Source organism: Oncorhynchus nerka, linkage group LG2 (assembly GCF_034236695.1).
Source record: "Oncorhynchus nerka isolate Pitt River linkage group LG2, Oner_Uvic_2.0, whole genome shotgun sequence".
NCBI classification, from domain to species: Eukaryota; Metazoa; Chordata; class Actinopteri; order Salmoniformes; family Salmonidae; genus Oncorhynchus; species Oncorhynchus nerka.
Genome location: NC_088397.1, coordinates 26,583,278 through 26,604,422, shown reverse-complemented (window position 1 = coordinate 26,604,422; position 21,145 = coordinate 26,583,278). Strand labels below are relative to the sequence as shown.

Below are 21,145 nucleotides of genomic sequence, written 5' to 3'. Positions count from 1 at the left end.
GCTTTTCAAATCACCCAGTATTGCTATCTGTAGTGTTAGATCTAGGCAAATGTTGCAATTCTTCAGCCACTCATGGACCTGTGACCAAAAACGAGCTACACATGGATAATACCAAAATAAATTATCTAATGACTGCCTCCTCACAGCAAAATCTGCAGAGCTGGGAAGATTGTATCACCCATATATATAACATTCTATTGGTTGCAAGAATTTTGTGTCGTAATTTAAATTGAAAAATTGAAAGTTTTGAATCCGGCGTTGTTTTGCTTATCAATTCATAAACCATGTGCCATGGAATGGGTACATCGAAAATCTCTTACCAACTATTTTTCAATTTATATGGCACAGCTGTCAGTTTTTTGGTCCTTAAATTAAATTGGTATATGTTTTTATTTAACCATTTATGTTCTTTAATACAGGGCCGACATACAAGTTCCTTACTTTTTTCCCCTTCTACTGGCCTCTTCCATTTTTGTGGTAATGCTCTAATTAGTTGGTTGTAATTTTGGGTAGAGCAGACATTTCCATATGTCTGTGTTGGCTGCATGTGTGACATAACTCCACCAGTCCTATTTATGATATTCACAAAAAGTATACCTTTTTATTTATTTATATATCTCGTCGAAAAATATGTTTTTTTTTATCAATTAGTATGTTTGAGTTTAACCACAATATCTGTCTTTTCAGGTAGATTAAATTGAAATTGCAACAAACTTTCTAAGGCTTGTTTAAAAAAAATAACGATATTTTGGAGATTTTCCTTTTCAAACAACCGAAAGTGAGCAGGTGTAATCTGAATAAGGGGAAAAGGCCATTCTTGAACATAGGATGAGACATTCCTACCAATTTACTAGAGAACCAGTTTAGAGGTCTAATGCTTTAATAGCTTTGCACACTCTTGGCATTCTCTCAACCAGCTTCACCTGGAATGTCATTTCAATAGTCTTGAAGGAGTTCCCACATATGCTGAGCACTTATTGGCTGCTTTTCCTTCACTCTGCAGTCCGACTCATCCCAATCCATCTCAATTTGGTTGAGGTCAGGGGATTGTGGAGGCTAGGTCATCTGATGCAGCACTACATTACTCTACTTTTTGGTAAAATAACCCTTACACAGCCTGGAGGTCTGTTGGGTCATTGTCCTGTTGAAAAACAAATGACAGTCCCACTTAGCCCAAACCAGATGGGATGGTGTATCGCTGCAGAATGCTGTGGTAGCCATGCTTGTTACGTGGGCTTTGAATTCTAAATAAATCACTGACAGTATCACCAGCAAAACACCCCCACACTATAACACCTCCTCATCCTTACTTTATGGTGGGAAATACAAATGCGGAGATCATCCCTTCATCCACACAGCGTCTCACAAAGACACGGCGGTTGGAACCTAAAATCTCCAATTTGGACTCCAGACCAAAGGACAGATTTCCACTGGTCTAATGTCCATTGCTCGTGTTTCTTGGCCCAAGCAAGTCTTCTCTTCTTATTTGTGTCCTTTAGCAGTGTTTTCTTTGCAGCAATTCGAACATGAAGGCCTGATTCATACAGTCTCCTCTGAACAGTCGATGTTGAGATGTGTCTGTTACTTGAACTCTGTGAAGCATTTATTTGTGAAGCATTTCTGAGGCTGGTAACTCTAATGAACTTATCCTCTGCAGCAGAGGTAACTTTGTATCTTCCATTCCTGTGGCGGTCCTCATAAGAGCCAGTTTCATCGTAGCGCTTGGTGGCTTTTGCGACTGCACTTGAAGAAACGTTCAAAATTCTTAAAATGTTCCATACTGACTGTTTTTATTCCACACACACTACAGCGTGCCGTGTAAAGGCACTGGGACGAAGACCAAACAAACACGTAACAAAAACACAGGGTTGAAACTCAAACCAAAGAGCGAGGAGTACCTCAAATAAATAACACACACGCAATGATTAACACATGGGACGAGACCCGTAATCATCTGCGCAATCCACAATGGCACGAAAGCCAAAACACACAGCACAGGTTCTCACACTCACCAACGTACATTGTAACAATAATCGACAGGACACTGGTAAACCAAGGGCACACTTATACAATTACTAATAACTGGGAATAGGGGCCAGGTGTGCGTAATGACAGTTCCGGGGGAATCCGTGACAGATAGAAATTCCACAAATTAACTTTTAAGAAGACACACCTGTTAATTGAAATGCATTCCAGGTGACTACCTCATGAAGTTGGTTGAGAGAATGCCAAGAGTGTGCAAAGCTGTCATCGTGGAAAAGGGTGGATGCTTTGAAGACTCTCAAATATAAAATATATTTTGGTTATCACTTTTTTGTTTACTACAGGATATGTGTTATTTCATAGTTTTAGTGTTTTTTATCAAAGCATTAAATAATTAGCTTGAGCCATAACCCAAAGTGCTTAGTTTCTCCATTAGACCCTTTGAAAGGGAGTAAAACAAATTGCAGACTGAATAACAGCTTAACAAAGTAATCATATGACTCAACAACCAACTCTGTTGTAGAGAATGAGAGTGGGCCATGGTCACAAATCCTCTGAGAAGAACTAAAGGTGCTTGAACACCCTTATATTCATGCTCGGATTGCTGTTGCACAGCTCAATTTAGCTGAATTCTCGAATGACGTATCTGTCTGTCAATCTCCCACTGACCTCTCTGAGTTCTGTAATAACTTCTGTCTTTCTGTATTCCTCCTGCAGTCCTCTCTGACGTGGGAGAAGAGGCTAAGCCTGGGTTCCTCGGCCCCCGGGAACATCTGCGCCCCCCTGGAGGAGCAGCTCCCCACGAGGAGGAAAGAGAGCCACATCCTAGAAGGCCTGCGGAAGCTCCAGAGGAGAAAACCAAAAAGCTCCTCATCCTCCTGGGTCTCCAAGTCAGGCGACAAGGACTGCATGAACTCTAATGAGGGTATCTACTCTCTGGGGATTAAGAGTGGGAGCAAGGGAATCTCCAAGGCCACTTATGTGGGAAGGACCACTGTCTCAGGGGTGGGGGGCAAAAGCTTTGTGTACGACTCTGATGATGCGGACGATGAGTCGCTACATTCGGCGTACTGCAGACGAGACCGCGTCCCCAGTAAGGACGGAGGCTGGATGTACTTCAGAAAGCTGTCGCACAGCGTCTCGGACAGTGTGTGTAGCTGGGATGGGTTGAAGGACAGTGGCATAGTAGGGGATAGTAACTGCAGCATGGGTACGAAGCACCCACCCAGCTATAATTCCAAGGAGCGGCCAGAAAAACTCAAAAGCTTCATCAACAGTTTCCTCTCCGGGGGGCGGACCTCGGCTGTTCTAAACCCCTCCCTGTTGCACTTTGACATCAGCCCCACAGAGGCTGAATTCCCCCTCCACCTCTCAGACACCGACCCTGAGGATCTACACTCTGAGGTCAGTGACCACCGGCTGCCTGTTAGCCGGACAGCTGAGCAACTGCAGAAGGACATCAAGAGGCTCTCAAGAGATGCTGACAAGCTGCTTCCCGTACAGTGGTTGAGGAGGGAACCTGGCCGAACTCAGTCTGCTGATGGAAGGCCCAGGCCCTTCAGCCCAATCAAGGAAAACAAAGGGGCTAAAACGCAGTCTGAGGAGAGTATCATGGCCATATTCGATGCTGACGGACAGCCCATTGAACTCAGTGCTCAGCAGTCCTCTGTTGGTGCTGGGGCTCGGAAAGAGATTCCTGGGAGGAAGGAGAATGGGGTTGCTGAGTATGCAGCACTGTTGCCTCATGATAGGCCCATTCATCATAAGGTAGGCAGCAAAGGCTGCAATAGCAGGGAGGGAAGCCCAGAGAGGCTGCAAGCGTACGTAACGCCACTGAGGAAATTGATAAAGCCGCCTTCCAATCGATCCAACAAAGGCCACTCTGTCCCTCCCATGAACAATGCTTCCACCAGCCCCAAGGCCATCAGTTCAAAGATCCCCAGCAGCCGGGGGAAAGGATCTCCACTGAAGGTTTCTAAGGGCTCCACCACAGAAACAAGCAACAGTGGACCAACCTCCGGATTCACAGCTCAGGAGTCAAAGTCCCCTTCTTCTCCTCCGGTCAAGATGTCCAGGTTCATCAAAGCTCCAGGCTGCACTACAAGCCCCAAGGCAGTGAACAACAAGCTTCTTGCCAGGAATGACTGGACAAAGGGCTCCTCATCTAGTGTTCCAACCGGCACCCCACACCTCCCAAGAAGGCATTTGGACCACGTGGACTACAGGGAACAGCCTACCAGAGACAGACACTGTGAAGCCAGCAGCAAAACCGAACTCAGGTCCCCGTCTCCTCCCCCGCCCCCTGGCCGCACCACCTCCTTACTTATAAGACCAAACTATGATGGGTCACCTCAAGCACTTAAACCAGGGGCTCAACCATCCATGCCTACAACTGTGAGGGGCCACCCCCGAGTTACCACCCCCCGCCTGTACCAAATATGCAACATTCATTAACATCACCACCACCCTACAAGGGTCAAGATACCATAGACCTCGACGCAGGCTACGGTACCGCAATCGCACCTCAGAAACTGTTGGACAAATCGAGCCAGCAGCACCCTGCTTCAAATAAGACCCCCTCTAAAGGCACTTCGAAATGGGTCCCCACAAAACTCTACCTCCCCTCCTCAGCCTCAGGGCATGTGCATGAAAATGCACCTAAAAGCTCAAAGAATGTCCCTCCTCCCTTATACAACTCTCAAAGTGGCTCTTCGCTTCAAAGCACATTTACAAGTCAGAAAGGTACCAATGACAATAGGCATCCTATGTTGCATAAGACCTCTAGTAGTTTTCCTGTAACTCTGCAGGGCCACCCTCAGTGTCCAACAGAACCTCACAGTAGTATGAGTCAACCTCCCGAGGCAAATCTACCCGTCTCTGGAAATAGCCCTCAAAATTCCACTGAAAAAGCGTTAAAGACACGCATTCCTATGGGCTTCAAAGCGTTTGTAAAATCACCCCCCTCACTGCAGAAAGGCTCCACCACAATACCAGGAAAGCAAGAGAAGGAACACATCAACTTGTTCTCCAAAGAGACAGTGACTTCAAATGGTTTCGCATGTGACAGTTTTCAGGCAGTGTATGTTGATTCATTAGCCATGAATTCCATCACGGAGACTAAGGGTGAGGTCCAGTGCATAATTCTGGAAGAGGAGGGACACACCTCTGAGTTGGCAGAGCAGGGGGTTGGTGACAAGTCGGAATGTGACCGTAGACTGTTCAAGAGGTCCATATCTGTCACGACCAAACCTCACCTGAAGCCTGTCCTGGGGATGAACGGGGCGAAAGCTCGCAGCCAGAGTTTCAGCACCCACTACATGGAAAAACCCAACATCAGCGTGTTGGACGGACATGTGAAGATTCGAACGCAGATCATCACCAACTCTGGAGAGAGGGGGAACTCGTTAACAAGGCAGAGCTCATTTGTTGAGGGCATACAGATTAAACCCAGTAGCGGATCTGGGGAAAGTCCGGTCCGTTGCCCCAGCCACAGGCTGAGCCACTACGGAGGTATGACAGGCTCTAACAGCCACCAGGGTCTTCCGGAGAGAGCCTCCATATCGAGCTCCACTGGTGAAGGGACACAGAGCACTGCAAAGGAGGAGAGCGTCATGGCTCCACATCAGAAAGAAGTGCGTAGCTTGCCCCTCGCCGACCGGATCGGCTTGAAGAACTCCCGAAATCCCAAGAAGGTCGCATCTCATCCTCAGTTTGAGTCGCCGGCCTCTCCTGTCTATAGCCCGGAGGCTACAACAAAGGCTGGGAAAGTGCTCAGCCTCGGCAAACTAGACCTCGCGAAGAGCGTCAAAGTCCAGGCAGGCTGTTCCCAAGGGGCGGTCGATAAGGGAGAGCAACCAGTGAGCCCCACAGTCTGCACCATCGAGGAGAAGGTCATGATGGGGATTGAGGAGAATATCCAGAAAGGTCAGGGTCAAGAGAAGGTAATAGCATCGGAAACCAAGCAGAAGACCGGCCCATCTTTGGCCAACTGGTTCGGCCTGCGTAAAAGCAAGCTGCCAGCCTTGAATGGAAAGAAATCAGACGCCACCTCCCCGAAAGTGAAAGCTGAGAAAAAAGAGCTGAAGATTGGATCTGTGCTAGGAGGCAAACAGATGAAATCGGACAAAAAGAAGGACAAGAAGAAAAACGACAACCAGTTCGAAAAGAGTCCAGAGCTGACGCTGTCTGAGAACAAGCTGAGCTCAATCATGGATCATTGCAATATTCATATGGGACAAATAGCCAGTCAGATCCAGTGTTCTACAACCTACATTGGGAAAGACCAGTTCATGAAAGAGCTTCTTGCCAGGTTTGTATTACCGTAGTAACTTTCGCAAATATATTTCAAGTACGTTTGCATAATTAGACATGGGTAAAAACCTCCCAAAAATTACAGTGAATTGATCAGGAAAAAGAACACTCATTAGATATTGTCTCCTGTGATGCTGAAATGATTGCGGATTGTCCTTTTAACATTTCTCCAAGTGTTCATGTGGCTGTAAAATACAAGTCTTGCTACATTATGCATGCATGTAGAGGCAAAAACACACACAGCTAAACAACAGCAACACCAGCTGCCTCTTTGAGTTATGGTTCTACTTGAGTGAACATAAGCACTTCCTAGCCTGGAATCTAGAGACACGATCAGCCCTGAGCTATCTTGGCTGGAAGAGTGTAGAATTACCACTCCTCCCATAAATGTATATAATACCTAAAATCTCAGCTGACAGATTTTATCAAGAGTAGTTACAAACATTTATCACTCGATGAGACTGGAGTCGGGAAGAGCCGTTAAAAAGAGGTTATTTCAGATCCTACGGTAGGGGGATATAGGCCCACCCACTGGCCCAGGCCCAGCCAATCAGAATTTGTTTCTCTAAAATGACGTTGGAGGCGGCTTATGGTAGAGAAATGAACATTCAATTCTCTGGCAACAGCTCTGGTGGACATTCCTGCAATCAACACGCCAATTGCATGCTCCCTCAAAACTTGAGACATCTGTGGAATGTTAGTGGCCTTTTATTGTCCCCAACACCTGTGTAATGCTCATGCTGTTTAATCAGCTTCTTGATATGCCACACCTGTCAGGTGGATGAATTAGCTTTGTAAAGGAGAAATGCTCACTAACAGGGATGCAAACAAATTTGTGCACAAAATTGGATAGAAATAAGCTTTTTCTGCACATGTGCATTTCTGGGATTTTTTATTTCAGCTCATGAAACTTGGGACCAACATTTTACCTGTTGCGTTTATATTTTTGTTCAGTGTATATGAAGGCCATATTGAATGAGAACAATGGAATTTATCAGCCGGGATCTCTTTCCACCTGCACAGTTCATATGAAATCGGTTAAGCAGACAGACAGAAAATTAATAAAATCATGTTTCCTATACAGGAGTGTGAGGAAGGGCGACTCCATCGCTGAATCTCTCCCTGGCATCTCCATCCCCAAGACAAACAGCGATATGAGGGGAGATATGGAGATCTGCTCCGATACAGCTGTGAGTGAGCTAGGGGTCCTGTAATGAAATGTTGCTAGGCTTCTAGGATATTGCATGGATCTCTCACTCTACTGCGCCCTCTCTCTATTATCTGTCCATCTTTCCTCATAATCTCACCATTTTCTCACTATTTCCTCTAACCTCAGTATCCACTTCCTCCATACTCTCATGCTGGTCAGTTGTTTATTGGATTGTACATATACTCCATATCATTTACTGTTGCCATAACTTTTTCCATGTCGTATGTCTAGTTTGTGTACACACCTGCAAATTCCGCCAACCTTCACACAGACACACACACACACACAAATACGAGAGCTGCCCAATGACACGAGCCTACCAGACATGCTAAACTACTTCTATGCTCGCTTCGAGGCAAATAACACTGAAACATGCATGAGAGCATCAGCTGTACCAGAAGACTGTGTGATCACGCTCTCCGCAGCCGATGTGAGTAAGACCTTTAGACGGATCAACATTCACAAGGCCGCAGGGCCAGACGGATTACCAGGACGTGTACTGCGAGCCTACGCTGACCAACTAGCATGTGTCTTCACTGATATTTTCAACCTCTCCCTGTCCGAGTCTGCAATACCAACATGTTTTAAGCAGTCCACCATAGTGCCTGTGCCCAAGAACACTAAGGTAACCTGCCTAAATGACTACCGACCTGTAGCACTCATGTCTGTAGCCATGAAGTGCTTTGAAAGGCTGGTCATGGCTCACATCAACACCATCATCCCAGAAAGCCTATACCCACTCCAATTTGCATACCGCCCCAACAGATCCACAGATGACGCAGTCTCTATTGCACTCCACACTGCCCTTTTGCACCTGGACAAAAGGAACACCTACAGGATGTGAGAATACTATGCATTTACTACAGCTCAGCGTTCAACACCATAGTGCCCTCAAAGCTCATCAATAAGCTAAGGACACTGGGACTAAACACCTCCCTCTGCAACTGGATCCTGGACTTCCTGACTGGCCGCCCCCAGATGGTAAGGGTAGGTAACAACACATCCGCCATGCTGATTCTCAACACAGGGGCCCCTCAGAGGTGCGTGCTCAGCCCCTCCTGTACTCCCTGTTCACTCATGACTGCACGGCCAGGCACGACTTCTACACCATCATTACATTTTCCGATGACACAACAGTGGTAGGCCTGAACACCGACAACAACGAGACAGCCTATAGGGAGGAGGTCAGAGACCTGGCCGTGTGGTGCCAGGACAACAACATCTCCCTCAATGTGATCAAGACTAAGGAGATGATTGTGGACTACAGGTAAAACAGGACCAAGCACATTCTCATCAACAGGGCTGCAGTGGAGCAGGTTGAGAGCTTCAAGTTCCTTGGTGTCCACATCACCAACAAACTAACATGGTCCAAGCACACCAGGACAGTCCCCCTCAGGAGACTGAAAAGATTTAGCATGGGTCCTCCGATCCTTAAAAGGTTCTACAGCTGCACCATCGACAGCATCCTGACTGGTTGCGTCACTGCCTGGTTTTACAACTGCTCAGCCTCCAACCGCAAGGCACTACAGAGAGTAGTGCGAACGGCCCAGTACATCACTGGTCATCTATGCATAGTCACTCTACCTACATGTACATACTACCTCAACTAACCGGTGCCCCAAGACATTGACTCTGTACTGGCACCCCCTGTATATATTTTTATTTTTTATTTTTACTTCTGCTCTTGAATTACTTGTTAGTTTTATCTCTTATTCTTATCTGTATTTTTGAAACTGCACTGTTGGTTAGGGGTTCGTAAGTAAGCATTTCACTGTAAGGTCTACAGCCGTTGTATTCGGTACATGTGACTAATAAAATGTGATTTTATTTGGGAGATATGCTACCAATGTTGAACCACGTACTAAGCTTTGCATAGAAAAAATGGTTTCTGTAAGACTTGGAATGCCACGTCATTCTGACCTCGTAGAATATATTCTTTGTACTTTTGTTAGGGACAGAGAGAGAGAGCAAGGAAGGGAGGGGGAGAAAGAAAAAAGAGAGTCCACATGCAATATGCAGGAAATTCAATCCAGCTGATGGGGAACTTTGATAGCGAAGAGGAGGCTCTTATCGCAGACACTCAATTCAACAAAGGCCTGTTTAATACTATCCTTGCAGCTTCATCTCTATCTTCCCTCTACAGAAATACAACAAAAGAAAATAAATGTTTATGACCTGCAAATCCCCTTTATACCTTTGGAGAAGACTTTTTCAACATCACATTCTGTTATCCCTCCTCCATATTAGATCATTTACCTGGTTGCTTCCCCTGAAATAACTACCTATTTATGAAAGAGGCTCTGAAAATGTAACAGTAACTTCTGTAAATCCAAGGTGTTTGTCGATTCTGTTTTGAGTCATCGCTTAAAGAATTGATGAATCGCCTTCCACTATTGTTTTGTTATGCGCTAAAGGGACAAATGGGTGAGCAGAGTGTGATGGGAATCTTGACGAACACAGAATATATATCAATAATGTTCTATCTGAATATGCCAGCTATTGCATCTGTGTTAGCTTTGCTGCGTTTGACATTTTAGATGTCTGGCTTTGTAGAAGTATATGAAGTATTATCACATTGTAGAAAAGTGTACTTTGCTTGTTTGGGGTTTATGAATCATACCAGACATGTCCTTGAACTAGCAGTTTGTTCTGTTATTATCGGTGTAGATGATATTCAAGGAATGTTAAGGCCACAATACAAAAGATTGAATACACACACAAGCGGCAAAGCAATTATGAATACAATGCGATGCACATTACAATGATGTAGGGGAGACCAAGGAAAAACGTAACACGAAACCACTTAGAAAGCTGTTGTACAATGTGCTCATGCTTGGGTAGTGTCTCTAAATGCCTAAATACGTCAATTATTTTCTGTTTTATTGACAAAAAAAATGGTTTTGAGGCCCTTAAGTAAATATACCCCCCCTTCTCTTTTTTAGTGTTTTGACCTGTGGAACATTCTCCATGTATCTAAACATAGCATTTTTATCACTAAGATGGGGTCTTTTGATTGGTATAGTTGATGACAATAATTATTTGTATTTTCCCACAAGATTACGATTAGTATAGGCTCCTATGTGGGGGGGAATAGTTCTAGCGCAGTACCTTATATGGTATTTAGACACATTAACATCATTTTTTAATTTTTTTTTTTTTACCCCTTTTTCTCCCCAATTTCGTGGTATCCAATTTTTTAGTAGCTACTATCTTGTCTCATCGCTACAACTCCCGTACGGGCTCGGGAGAGACGAAGGTCGAAAGTCATGCGTCCTCCAAAACACAACCCAACCAACACAGAGCTCATCCAACCCAGAAGCCAGCCACACTAATGTGTCGGAGGAAACACCGTGCACCTGGCAAACTTGGTTAGCGCGCACTGCGCCTGGCCCGCCACAGGAGTCGCTGGTGCGCGATGAGACAAGGATATCTCTACTGGCCAAGCCCTCCCTAACCCGGACGACGCTAGGCCAATTGTGCGACGCCCCACGTTAACATAATTAAACAAAATATGACTTCTTTACATCATGTTTTGCAGTAAAACTAAGATAATACAAAAAATGTACAATTGACACTTTTAAATGCTAATATAATATATTCATCTTGATACATTTAGAGTTTTTGGTCAGTATGACATGCCTAAAAGATCATCCAAATATCAGTTTCAAAACCCTTCATTTATCCTTCATTTTTAAAATTGGAGACAGTGTTACATTTAACCCCGTAGCCTGTTACAAATCTCACCCCACCTACTGGGTCAATTGTAACATTTCACTCCCGCCACTTTTGGTTGAATTGTAAACAACTGGTCTGTTCTAGAACCATAGTTAGTGTGTAATGGTAGCTGAGATATGTATGTTGTTTGTATAATCATATTATTTCATTTAAATCCAATAATATTTTCATGATAAGCAAAAGCCTGACAGGGTTACTTTGTTCTCCAGTCTCCCCAACCATTTTTTCAACAAATAATCGACCATCTGTTGATGATGTTGTGAGGCACATTTAATAACACTTTATTTCAATATTCTGTCATTATGCCTAAACAAATTTGTCATCAACATGATTTAGAATGTATATTATATATGTGTTGTGAGAACTCAAGTTAAATGCATACGGTCTTCATCCTTCATTTTTTTTTCTCCACCAGACCATCATTGTGACGCAGAAGATCACCTTGCAAGGAGAGAATGAGGAGGACCCCACCCCTGAGACTTCATGTCAGGACCACATGATAGGTAAGGTTTTTACTGTGGTCGTGGGCCTACTGTACTGTAGCTATCGTCTGAAAACATATAATATTTTAGCGCTAATAAGCGTCATTAAAATACATTTTTCCAACATAGACAGTTTCAGTAGTCACCAGCCATACATCTCCGACGTTTGCTGTCTGTGTGAAGTATTTCTGTAATAGAGTATAGAAACGGTCTCTTATTTTAGACTTCTGTACAGAAATAACTGTTGCCATTCATCACCTAATGGCAAATGCATGTGGGACTTGCATATGTAACACATTCACATACCAGTGAAAAACTGTAGGCTTAGAGCCTATAAAAATATTTCCTGCATCTTTGCAGGACTGATCCGTCTTCTCACTGGCAGAGTGAGTCTTCATTATCACGCCACTCTCCCACTGCATGTTGAGGTCATCAACAAAATGGTTACTGTCTCCGGCGTTCAAAAATCCTTTTAGCGTTGCCGGCGCACATTGTTGTTTACGTGGCTAAGACATCGAGGGTTGTCGGGGCAGCTGCTGTTCTGAGAGCTTTGGTAGCATACAATGTGTGATGAGAAAATTACATGCAACAACACCCACTTACTATTTCAGTGACAAGGCGATCTTTACATGCTGGGCAGTTTGTCATTCATTGGCAGGTGGAAGGCATTCTTAGGGAACGGGACTAGGACAGGGTAATCGATGTTTATTAGAGCTGCATAATGCTAGGTGCCTATCGCTCTGTTGGAAATCTTTAGGCAGTTAATGTGCCACTACAGTCTATCTTTTAAGAGAAGACTGTTGTCCATTCAGGAATGGGGTCTTTCTCTCAGTTAGTCTGGCTTTGGCATTACGTAAACAGGAGAGCAGCAAAACAGTCATGTACAACCTGTGCAAAAGGTATTTGTGATGCCTTGACTTGAATTATAGTGGTCTTTTCTTTATGTTTGAAGTTTGTCCTTATTTTCACACAAGATTATGAGCTCCGTTGCTTAATTTTGTTTATTTATTTCCATGCATATAATAGGTCTACACAGATAATATGGCTGCTGGTAAGCAGTATTTCACTCAATATATATAACTTATGTTGACTATCATAATGACTATTTAAATCAAGATTTATCTAAAGGATCGACATTATGGACTTAGACTTAGGTAATTTTGGACATCATTTACATCCAACATGGAAAACATAGGCCTATATAAAGTTACTTATAAAAGCTGCTCTCTTTGGCTCTAAGTCATTTTTATATGCTAGCCTCTGTATTGATGGGGTCGACCACACAAATATTGTCAGAAATTGTTTTGACATGGGAAAATTCCCAGGATGTATGAACATTTCCCTGATTCAACTAGGCCCCATATCGTGGAGCAGAGCCAAAAATAAGATTGTTAATCGTTTCTGTATTCTAATTAACTGAATGGCATATTTAATTCTGCCAGCTAAGCACATCTATCCAACCTCCCATCAGTATGAATTAAAGCTCTCATAAAGATTTAAGCAGAGTCCACTTATAGGTCCTGAAGTCCAGCCTAGCATATCATTTTACCCTGGGCTTTTATGGGTAGAATATGTCACACATTTGCCTGATCTCAATTACTTATTTTCTCTGAACACACAAGAAACTAGATACAAAAATTGCATTTTGTTTTGACATAATGTAATATTGTAGCAGGGATTAAAACCAGAAACTAGAAAAGGACGCAGATGGACTCATGAGTCCATGAGGTGTGGCTTTGTCATGGTTCAAATCAAATCACATTTATTTGTCACCATACAATGAAATGCTTACTTACAAGGCCTAAGTAAACTATATATTTTTTTAAATGAAGAGCAACAATAACGAGGCTATATACGGGTACCAATACCGAGTCAATGTGCAGGGTTACAGGTTAGTCAAGGTAATTGAGGTAATGTGTACATGTAGGTAAAGGTACTATGCATAGATAATAGATAAAAACAGCTCACGTTTGACCTTTGATTTGTTGATTTTTAACGGTTTGAGGTCTTGGTCATGTGACGATAGTCACGACCTCTGGTTGCAATTCCCATGCAGTTGCGATGGTGGTTAATGTCTGGGTTTTGCATGCGTCCTCATCATAGCATGTTATTTGGTCTGCAGAACTTGCTCTCTATCTCCAGGAGGTTTAATATAGAAGTGATTGGGATCACAGTAAACACAATTTCAGCCCCTCTCTGATACTTTTCCCTTTGATTTTTAGAAAGTATTACCCTAGGCCCATTAAAATCATACCCTTCGAAGTCCGGAGCACTGTTGGTTTTCTGTTCTACCTCATAATTAATATGCGCCAACCTGGTGTCCCAGGTCTAAACCAGTCCCTGATTAGAATAATAATCAGTGGAACTGGCTTCGAGGTCCATATTAGACCTGGTTATAGTGTGAGTGCAAAGGGCATATTGAAAACAACTGCCAAATCAACTCTTTTGGTTATTACGCTTTGTGAGGTATGGGTGTCTCCCTCTTTCCTTCCTCTCTTTCTCTTTTGTTTCCCTTTCTCTATTATATCCCCCTCTTTATCTTCTCTGTCTTTTCCCTTGAATATAGGAACAAGAACGTGAGACATTCTGAACTGGTTTGCACTTGCTGCATAATGCAGAACTCTGTAGTAATTGATCAGCTGCTGTTTTAGGGGCTGGCCACTAGCGCCCCCGTGATGACTCATTGCAGATTAATCTGAGCAACATAACAGGCCATCTGTCCATCGAGGTGGTTTTATGACCACCTCAGCTACAACATTACTGCGGAGTAGGAGGTGCAAGGGAGGCAGAAGAAGACACATATGCCTACAATATGACTCTAACTGTGCACTAATAGCATGATTTAAGTTGACTCTGTTTACTCCCAGTCATCCAGTGGGACGTTTCTGATGCATAATTGAATGAATTCTTGTTTTGACGCACTGTTGGTTTAATTGAATGTCTGGCTGCACATTTAGAGGGGACTGTAGATATTGCTTTATTAGGTTAATAATGCATTTTACAACAGCAGTGCATTGCCTCTGATAAAGAGGCAATTTGGAGCTTTGTTTTTAATTATGAGGGTTTGATTTTAATGATGAGGGTTTGATGCAGCTGTTAGATGATGTTGGGCGAGCCCTATGTTTATGGGTGTTTGTACTAAAGCATATCCATGGAAGTTATGAGGGCTACCTCTTACATGCCTTGATCCCCTTCAGGGGAAACAGTTCATTCATGAATTCATGAATTCAATCATCCATTTATTCATTCGATGGATGGATGTGTTAGGGCATATAGAAGAAGTGGATGTTTATGGTCTGGGCGTTACAAGACCAAGCTCCAGGGTTAAGGGCAGAGCTAGCAGATATCGACCCAACTTAAAAAAAAAAAAATAGGTCCCATGCTTTTCCATGAAAGGCAGAAAGAAATCAGAACTTACAGATTGTTCTACAGGGAAAAATATATTCCAAAACAACTGCTTACTCGAAAGGATCAATCATTTCCAAGGTTTTTCCATCCTCAACTAGTCTACAATAAATATATAACGCTAGATTGATATTTTCTACTTTTGCAATGCAGCAACATACTGTGCAACCTACAATGAGAACAGCAGAATGTCAAAGCTGCAGTCATATCAGCCATAATACCTTTCTTTTGTCTTTAAACTGAATTCATGTTAGAACTAGTTCAACACTCTTTCTTTTCCTTACCCAAATTGTTGCAATTAAGTCATGAGCACAGAATGATTAGCCAACATCATTCACAGTTACATGGAATTGGATCATGCCGAACAGCCCTCCATCTGTCTCGCTCGGAGAGGCTTTGCAAAATGGTGTATTTTAAGCTATGTCCATCTGTTGCTACAATGCTCTTAGATCACTGCGCAGTGTGGAACATATCAAGTTCGGCGAATGTGTGTAAGTCAACATAATGCCGATACAGGAGGTAGGGAGACAAATCACAAATAAATTGTCACTCTAAAGTCACGCTGGGTTCCAAATGGGTGAAATTAGACTGGGAACGCAGAGAGAGCTAGGACTTACAAGCGGCCGCTCATTTTAGATCCTTTTCAAGATTAGTCAGATACCTTTATTAATATTATGAAGAAGTGATACAGATTTGTATACAGATTTGTATATAGATTTGTATATAGATTTGTATATAGATTTGTATATAGATTTGTATATAGGAATAAACCTGATGAATTACAGACACAACAGATCGTATCCCACGTATTACTGGACAAAGTCATACGAAAAGTTCAGACCTTTTTCCTGTGTTACATTTCTACAGTTTCTCGTAATGATTTGGCTTTGGATTGTACCTAGGTGCTCCATAGGTGAAGTAATGCCCCTTGTCTCTCTTGCTTTTGCCTCCATTCGTCCTCCAATCTTATTGAACCTACCCAAGATGCCCTTTTTACCCATAACCCCTTCAGTTGCTTGTGAATCCAATCCAGTGGCTCCTCCTCCTTTTCCATTGCTCCCCCACCCCCACCCATCATCACACGCTGCTTCTCCTGTGTCGTCCGTCCGCCCCCCCCCACCCCCCACCCCCCACCCCCAGACTCCAGCAGCCAGATGAGAACCCTGGACAGCGGGATTGGCACCTTCCCCCTCCCTGACTCCGTCACCCGGGTCAACGGGCGCCACATTCCCAGATCTGAGTCCAGCCCCGACCGGATGATAGCAAGCGTTCACAGTCCCACTGATCCTGACCAGGACCTCGTCTCGGCCTCTGCTGCTCATTCCCCATCCCATGTGAAAGTGCCTTCCCTGTCTGAGACCCACCCGCATGCACCACCCACCAGTGCCCTGGGCCACTCCCTGTCTGACCCTTCAGGTACTGGAAGAGGTTGTGGACAGGAAGCCTTGAGCTGCCTCCCCAGACCATCCACCTCAGGTAAGACTGGGGGTTCACCTCATATCAACATCCCCGTTACGTCCCCATTCTATACCCATCTCCCAAAGCGTGCACTTCCACACTCCCCTTTATGAATTAAGAAGCATTGGATTGCCATAAGCATTGGCTGTCCACACCAATGTTCTTATACCAGTCCAGTCCCATCATGTGAGGTGGATTGTTCAAGTGCACACTTCAAGGAGAAAAGTCAATGATATGGACACAACCACTGTTACAGGCTCTGTGTTGTCTCTGGTTCATGCCAATGGTTTTATGTTAGGTAAACCAATGATTCACAGCTGCATATAAACGCTAGAATGGCTGAGCTGGCTCAGAGGATGTTTGGCCACTATCATGAAACCCTATTTGGTGTAAACCCATCTATAAACTGTGTATAAAATGAGAGAGGATAAAATTCTGATTCTCGCTGGCTCAATTTGATTGTGCAATGAGGGTGGCAGTGTTTTACTTCAATTCACATCATTATGGCGCGGCAGGTAGCCTAGTGTTTAGAGCATTGGGCCAGTAACCGAAAGGTTACTAGATCGAATCCCCGAGCTGACAAGGTAAAAATCTATCGTTCTGCCCCTGAACAAGGCAGTCAACCCACTGTTCCTAGGCCGTCGTTGTAAATAAGAATTTGTTCTTAACTGACTTGCCTAGTTAAAAAAAGTATGACCCTTAAGTCACTCTCAAGAATTCACTATACATGTTCTACCCTCTCAATCTCAACGGAGGATCCATTCTCCACTTGAAGGTATTCAGTGAAAAGGAAAACCTTCTACCTTTTGTTATTCAGTCTCCTATGCATTTTGAATGCTGGATGAAAAATGTAAAACATGATAATGTCACAGTAAACAGAACTCATGAGAGAAGAGGACTCTCTCCCAACTTTAACTTGTCTCCCAGCTGGTAACTCAGAACATTATTATTCCTATCAGGCTTGATTTGGTATTCTGAGTTATATTCTGTAGCTCTGCTTATTAACAAAGGACACTGTCCCCCCCACCCACCTTCACAAAACCCTCCGGATAATACGACCCACAGACCATATCCCAAGGATAAGTCGCTAATACAATTAGACACGCAAACTCACTAGCAACAATTAGCGACATAGATCATAAACCACCTTCTGCCTGTTCTTTCACTGCAGCAACACAACAGTATGACGGTGGGTGGGGAGGAGAGAGAGAGGGATCACATAGGCTGAGGGAAGTAACACTAACAATGTACTCGTACAGTAAAGGGATGAGTGATCCCAGTGATTTATGCAATCAGGGAATTAGTGTCGATCTGTGTGACCTAGGTACTGCAGTTAAGGTAGGCATGACCAGCAGCTGTCATTATAAGGAATAGAGAAGGAGCCTAATCTCCACCACGGATTCCCTCACAGGTTGTCAAGTAGATGAAAGGCCTATTTTGTCCTCGGCACAGTACAAATTATTCTGCTGATGTTCCCGCGGCGCCGCCGCCAACGAGGCCCAGTTAATTATATTGTCAGGAGAAGGTAGGAAGTTGTAGAGAGAAAAAAAAGGGAGAAGGAAGGGGTAGGTAGTCATTAAAATTCACACTGACTCAGCTGTGACAATCATTGGATGCTTTGTCATTGGGGGTGACAGTTTGAAGATGGTATTTCGGGGCTGCTTCAAGTCAGAGATGTAGCGGTGTAGTCTCCGTAGGGAGGATGCCATTGACTATTAATAGATTAAATGCCAAACTCTCCTCACACTTAAAGAAATTGTAGCATCATGCTCACGTTGTACAGCGTGTGCTTTCACAGGTTAACAACTATATTGGCATAGGGTTAGCTAGTGATGCATCCCAAATGGCAAGCTATGGCCATGGTCGAAAGTAGTGCACTATAAAGGGAATAGGGTGCCATTTGGGATGTAGATATGAGTCTTACTGAAACTCCGGGACCTAATAGCTTTGACTCTTTTTTTACCCCCGCCCTCTATGCACGCATTGCGTAGGTTCTCTTCCTGGTGTGTGGGTTTGGTTGTTGTCTGTGTCTCATGATTTGTTTCTCTTTACTTTTGAATGATAGATGTGATCAGAAGGAAGCGACTGAGTCAGATAGACTTATGCAGCACCAGCCACGCAGTCACTACGGAGGCCCACGAGGAACAAGTGGACAAGAAGAGGAACACCAAGGACCTCAAATCATCCAGTGTAAGGAACTTCCCATGCACTATTAGGCCTATGTCAATGGGGTGGTGTTTTGGGAGCAAAATAGACTGCAATAGCATAGTAATTGTGGCTTCTGTACAATCCCTATACAATATCACATTTCCAAGAAGCATTATCATTATGAAAGAGTATCTCCGTATTCTGTTGAGGATACAGTGATATTAAAGGGATTTGATCTATTTCCCCAGAGTCAGATGAACTCGTGGATACCATTTTTATGTCTCTGTGTCCAGTATCAATGAAGTTAGAGGTAGTTTCGCGAGCCAATGCTAACTAGCATTAGCGCAATGGCTGGAAGTCTATCTATCTATCTATCAAGATATCTTCTTGCATACAAGTAGACGTAGGGTATAATTGCTAAAATCTCAAAGTATCCATTTAAGGAAGCAATTGCTAACTAGCGTTAGTACAATGACTAGACGTCTACCATAGACGTCCAGTCATTGTGCTAACGCTAATTAGCATTTTCTTGCGAAACTACTAACTTCCTTCGTACTGGATGCTGAGACATAAAAATGGTATCCACAAGTTCATCGGACTCCTGGGAAGGAGTCTTTAAAGGGATTTATCTATCTTCTCATTCTGTTCAGATGTCCCTCTCTTTCGTGAACAGGACAGAGCCGCGAGAGTGTGCACATACTCAGGCAGCAGCAGTGACACCGAGACAGAGTCTGAAGGGAACACGCTAGGCTCCACCCAAAGCACTCTTACCAACAGAGCAAAGACGAGCAACCAAGGTCAGAATCTCGCCTGCATCGCACATCCATAGACACAATATTGATGTTATTTAGATGTACTCTAGGCCTACATCATTTGATTTTAGACAGTTCATCTTGATTGGTTGATTGATTGATAGATATATTGATTTAAAATTGCTCTCCGCAGTTGACTATGAAGAGAAGACAATGAAGAGGAGCAGTGTGGGAAAGTTCCCGTCAATCATGGACTACTATCAACATGACATGTTCTCTCACATAGAGAAGGACGACCACAGGAGGAGTTTCTCCCAATACAACTTGTTGCACAACCAGTCATCGCTAGAGGGAAAAGCAGGAGACAGACTAAGCGTAAGTACTTCCTGTTGACCTATGACATACACTGAACAAAAATCTAAACACAACATGCAACAATTTCAAAGATGTTGTGGAGTTACAGTTCATATAAGGAAATCAGTCAATTGAAATAAGTTCATTAGCCCCTAATCAATGGATTTCACATGACTGGGCAAGGGCGCAGCCACGGGGTGGCCCTGGGAGAGCATAGGCCCACCCACTTGGGAGGCAGGCCCTGCCAATCAGAATGAGTTTTCTCCCACAAAAGGCCTTTATTACAGACAGAAATACTCCTCAGCACGCCCTGCCAAATTCTCAAAACAACGTTGGAGGCGGCTTATGGTAGAGAAATTAACATTCAATTCCCTGGCAACAGCTCTGGTGGACATTCCTTCACAGCATGCTCCCTCAAAACTTGAGACATTTGTGGTATTATGTTGTATGACAAAACTGCACATTTTAGTGGCCTTTTATTGTCCCCAGCATAAGGTGCACCTGTGTGATGATCATGCTGATTAATCATCTTATTGATATGCCACACCTGTCAGGTGGATGGATTATCTTGGCAAAGGAGAAATGCTCACTAACAGGCGGCATGTAAACAAATTTGTGGGCAAAATTGAAGAGAAATAAGCTTTTTGTGCGTATGGAAAATTTCTGTGATTTTCTATTTCAGCTCATGAAACATGGGACCAACAGTTTACATGTTGCAGTTTACATATTTTTGTTCAGTATATTACCTTTGACATATCCTTTTGTAGCTCATCAACTAGATTATCATGGTCTGTTGATGTTGCTTCAGGATGATCTATTGTATGGACCACTACCTCGTACCTCGAAAAAGTCTGATGTTTACAATACAGTTTGACACTAATGTCATCAAGGATGTAGTCAAACTTTCCCTCTAAATGTTATGTGAGATCATGCATTAGCTCAAAGCAAGCTGTTTCCATGGTAACTTGCACTCCAACTCATGTGAAAACAAAATCGCTGTAAAGCAACATTTGTCCTTTTCCAGCTTCTCCAGCTTTTATAAAGTGCGGACAAAGTCCACTTACCTTGATGTCTTTCACCCTCCTATACAGCGCTGTAGTTGGATTGTTCGGACGTTTTCATAAAATAAAAAAAATGAAAGTTGCCTAATTACTTTCGATCGGCTTGCCCTCTCGTGTCAGGGGGTATTTACCTACCAGTATTTAACTTCACTGAATGACAAATGAGGAGCAGTGACCATGAAATGGCCCTCATCCCCATTTAACATTTACATTACAGCGCGCTCTTATCCAGGCGCAAATTGGTCA

At 43.6% G+C, this 21,145-nt stretch overlaps 1 protein-coding gene across 1 annotated transcript in view; it reads left to right on the top strand.

Moving 5' to 3' along the window:
- LOC115133142 (nck-associated protein 5-like) overlaps positions 1-21,145 on the top strand; it is a 175,146-nt gene that overhangs the window by 140,501 nt on the left and 13,500 nt on the right. Inside the window, 8 exon segments of the mRNA XM_029666077.2 lie at positions 2,701-4,378; positions 4,381-6,292; positions 7,379-7,484; positions 11,655-11,742; positions 16,267-16,602; positions 18,650-18,774; positions 19,406-19,529; positions 19,678-19,859. Of these exon segments, the coding sequence (XP_029521937.2) occupies positions 2,701-4,378; positions 4,381-6,292; positions 7,379-7,484; positions 11,655-11,742; positions 16,267-16,602; positions 18,650-18,774; positions 19,406-19,529; positions 19,678-19,859 (4,551 nt within the window).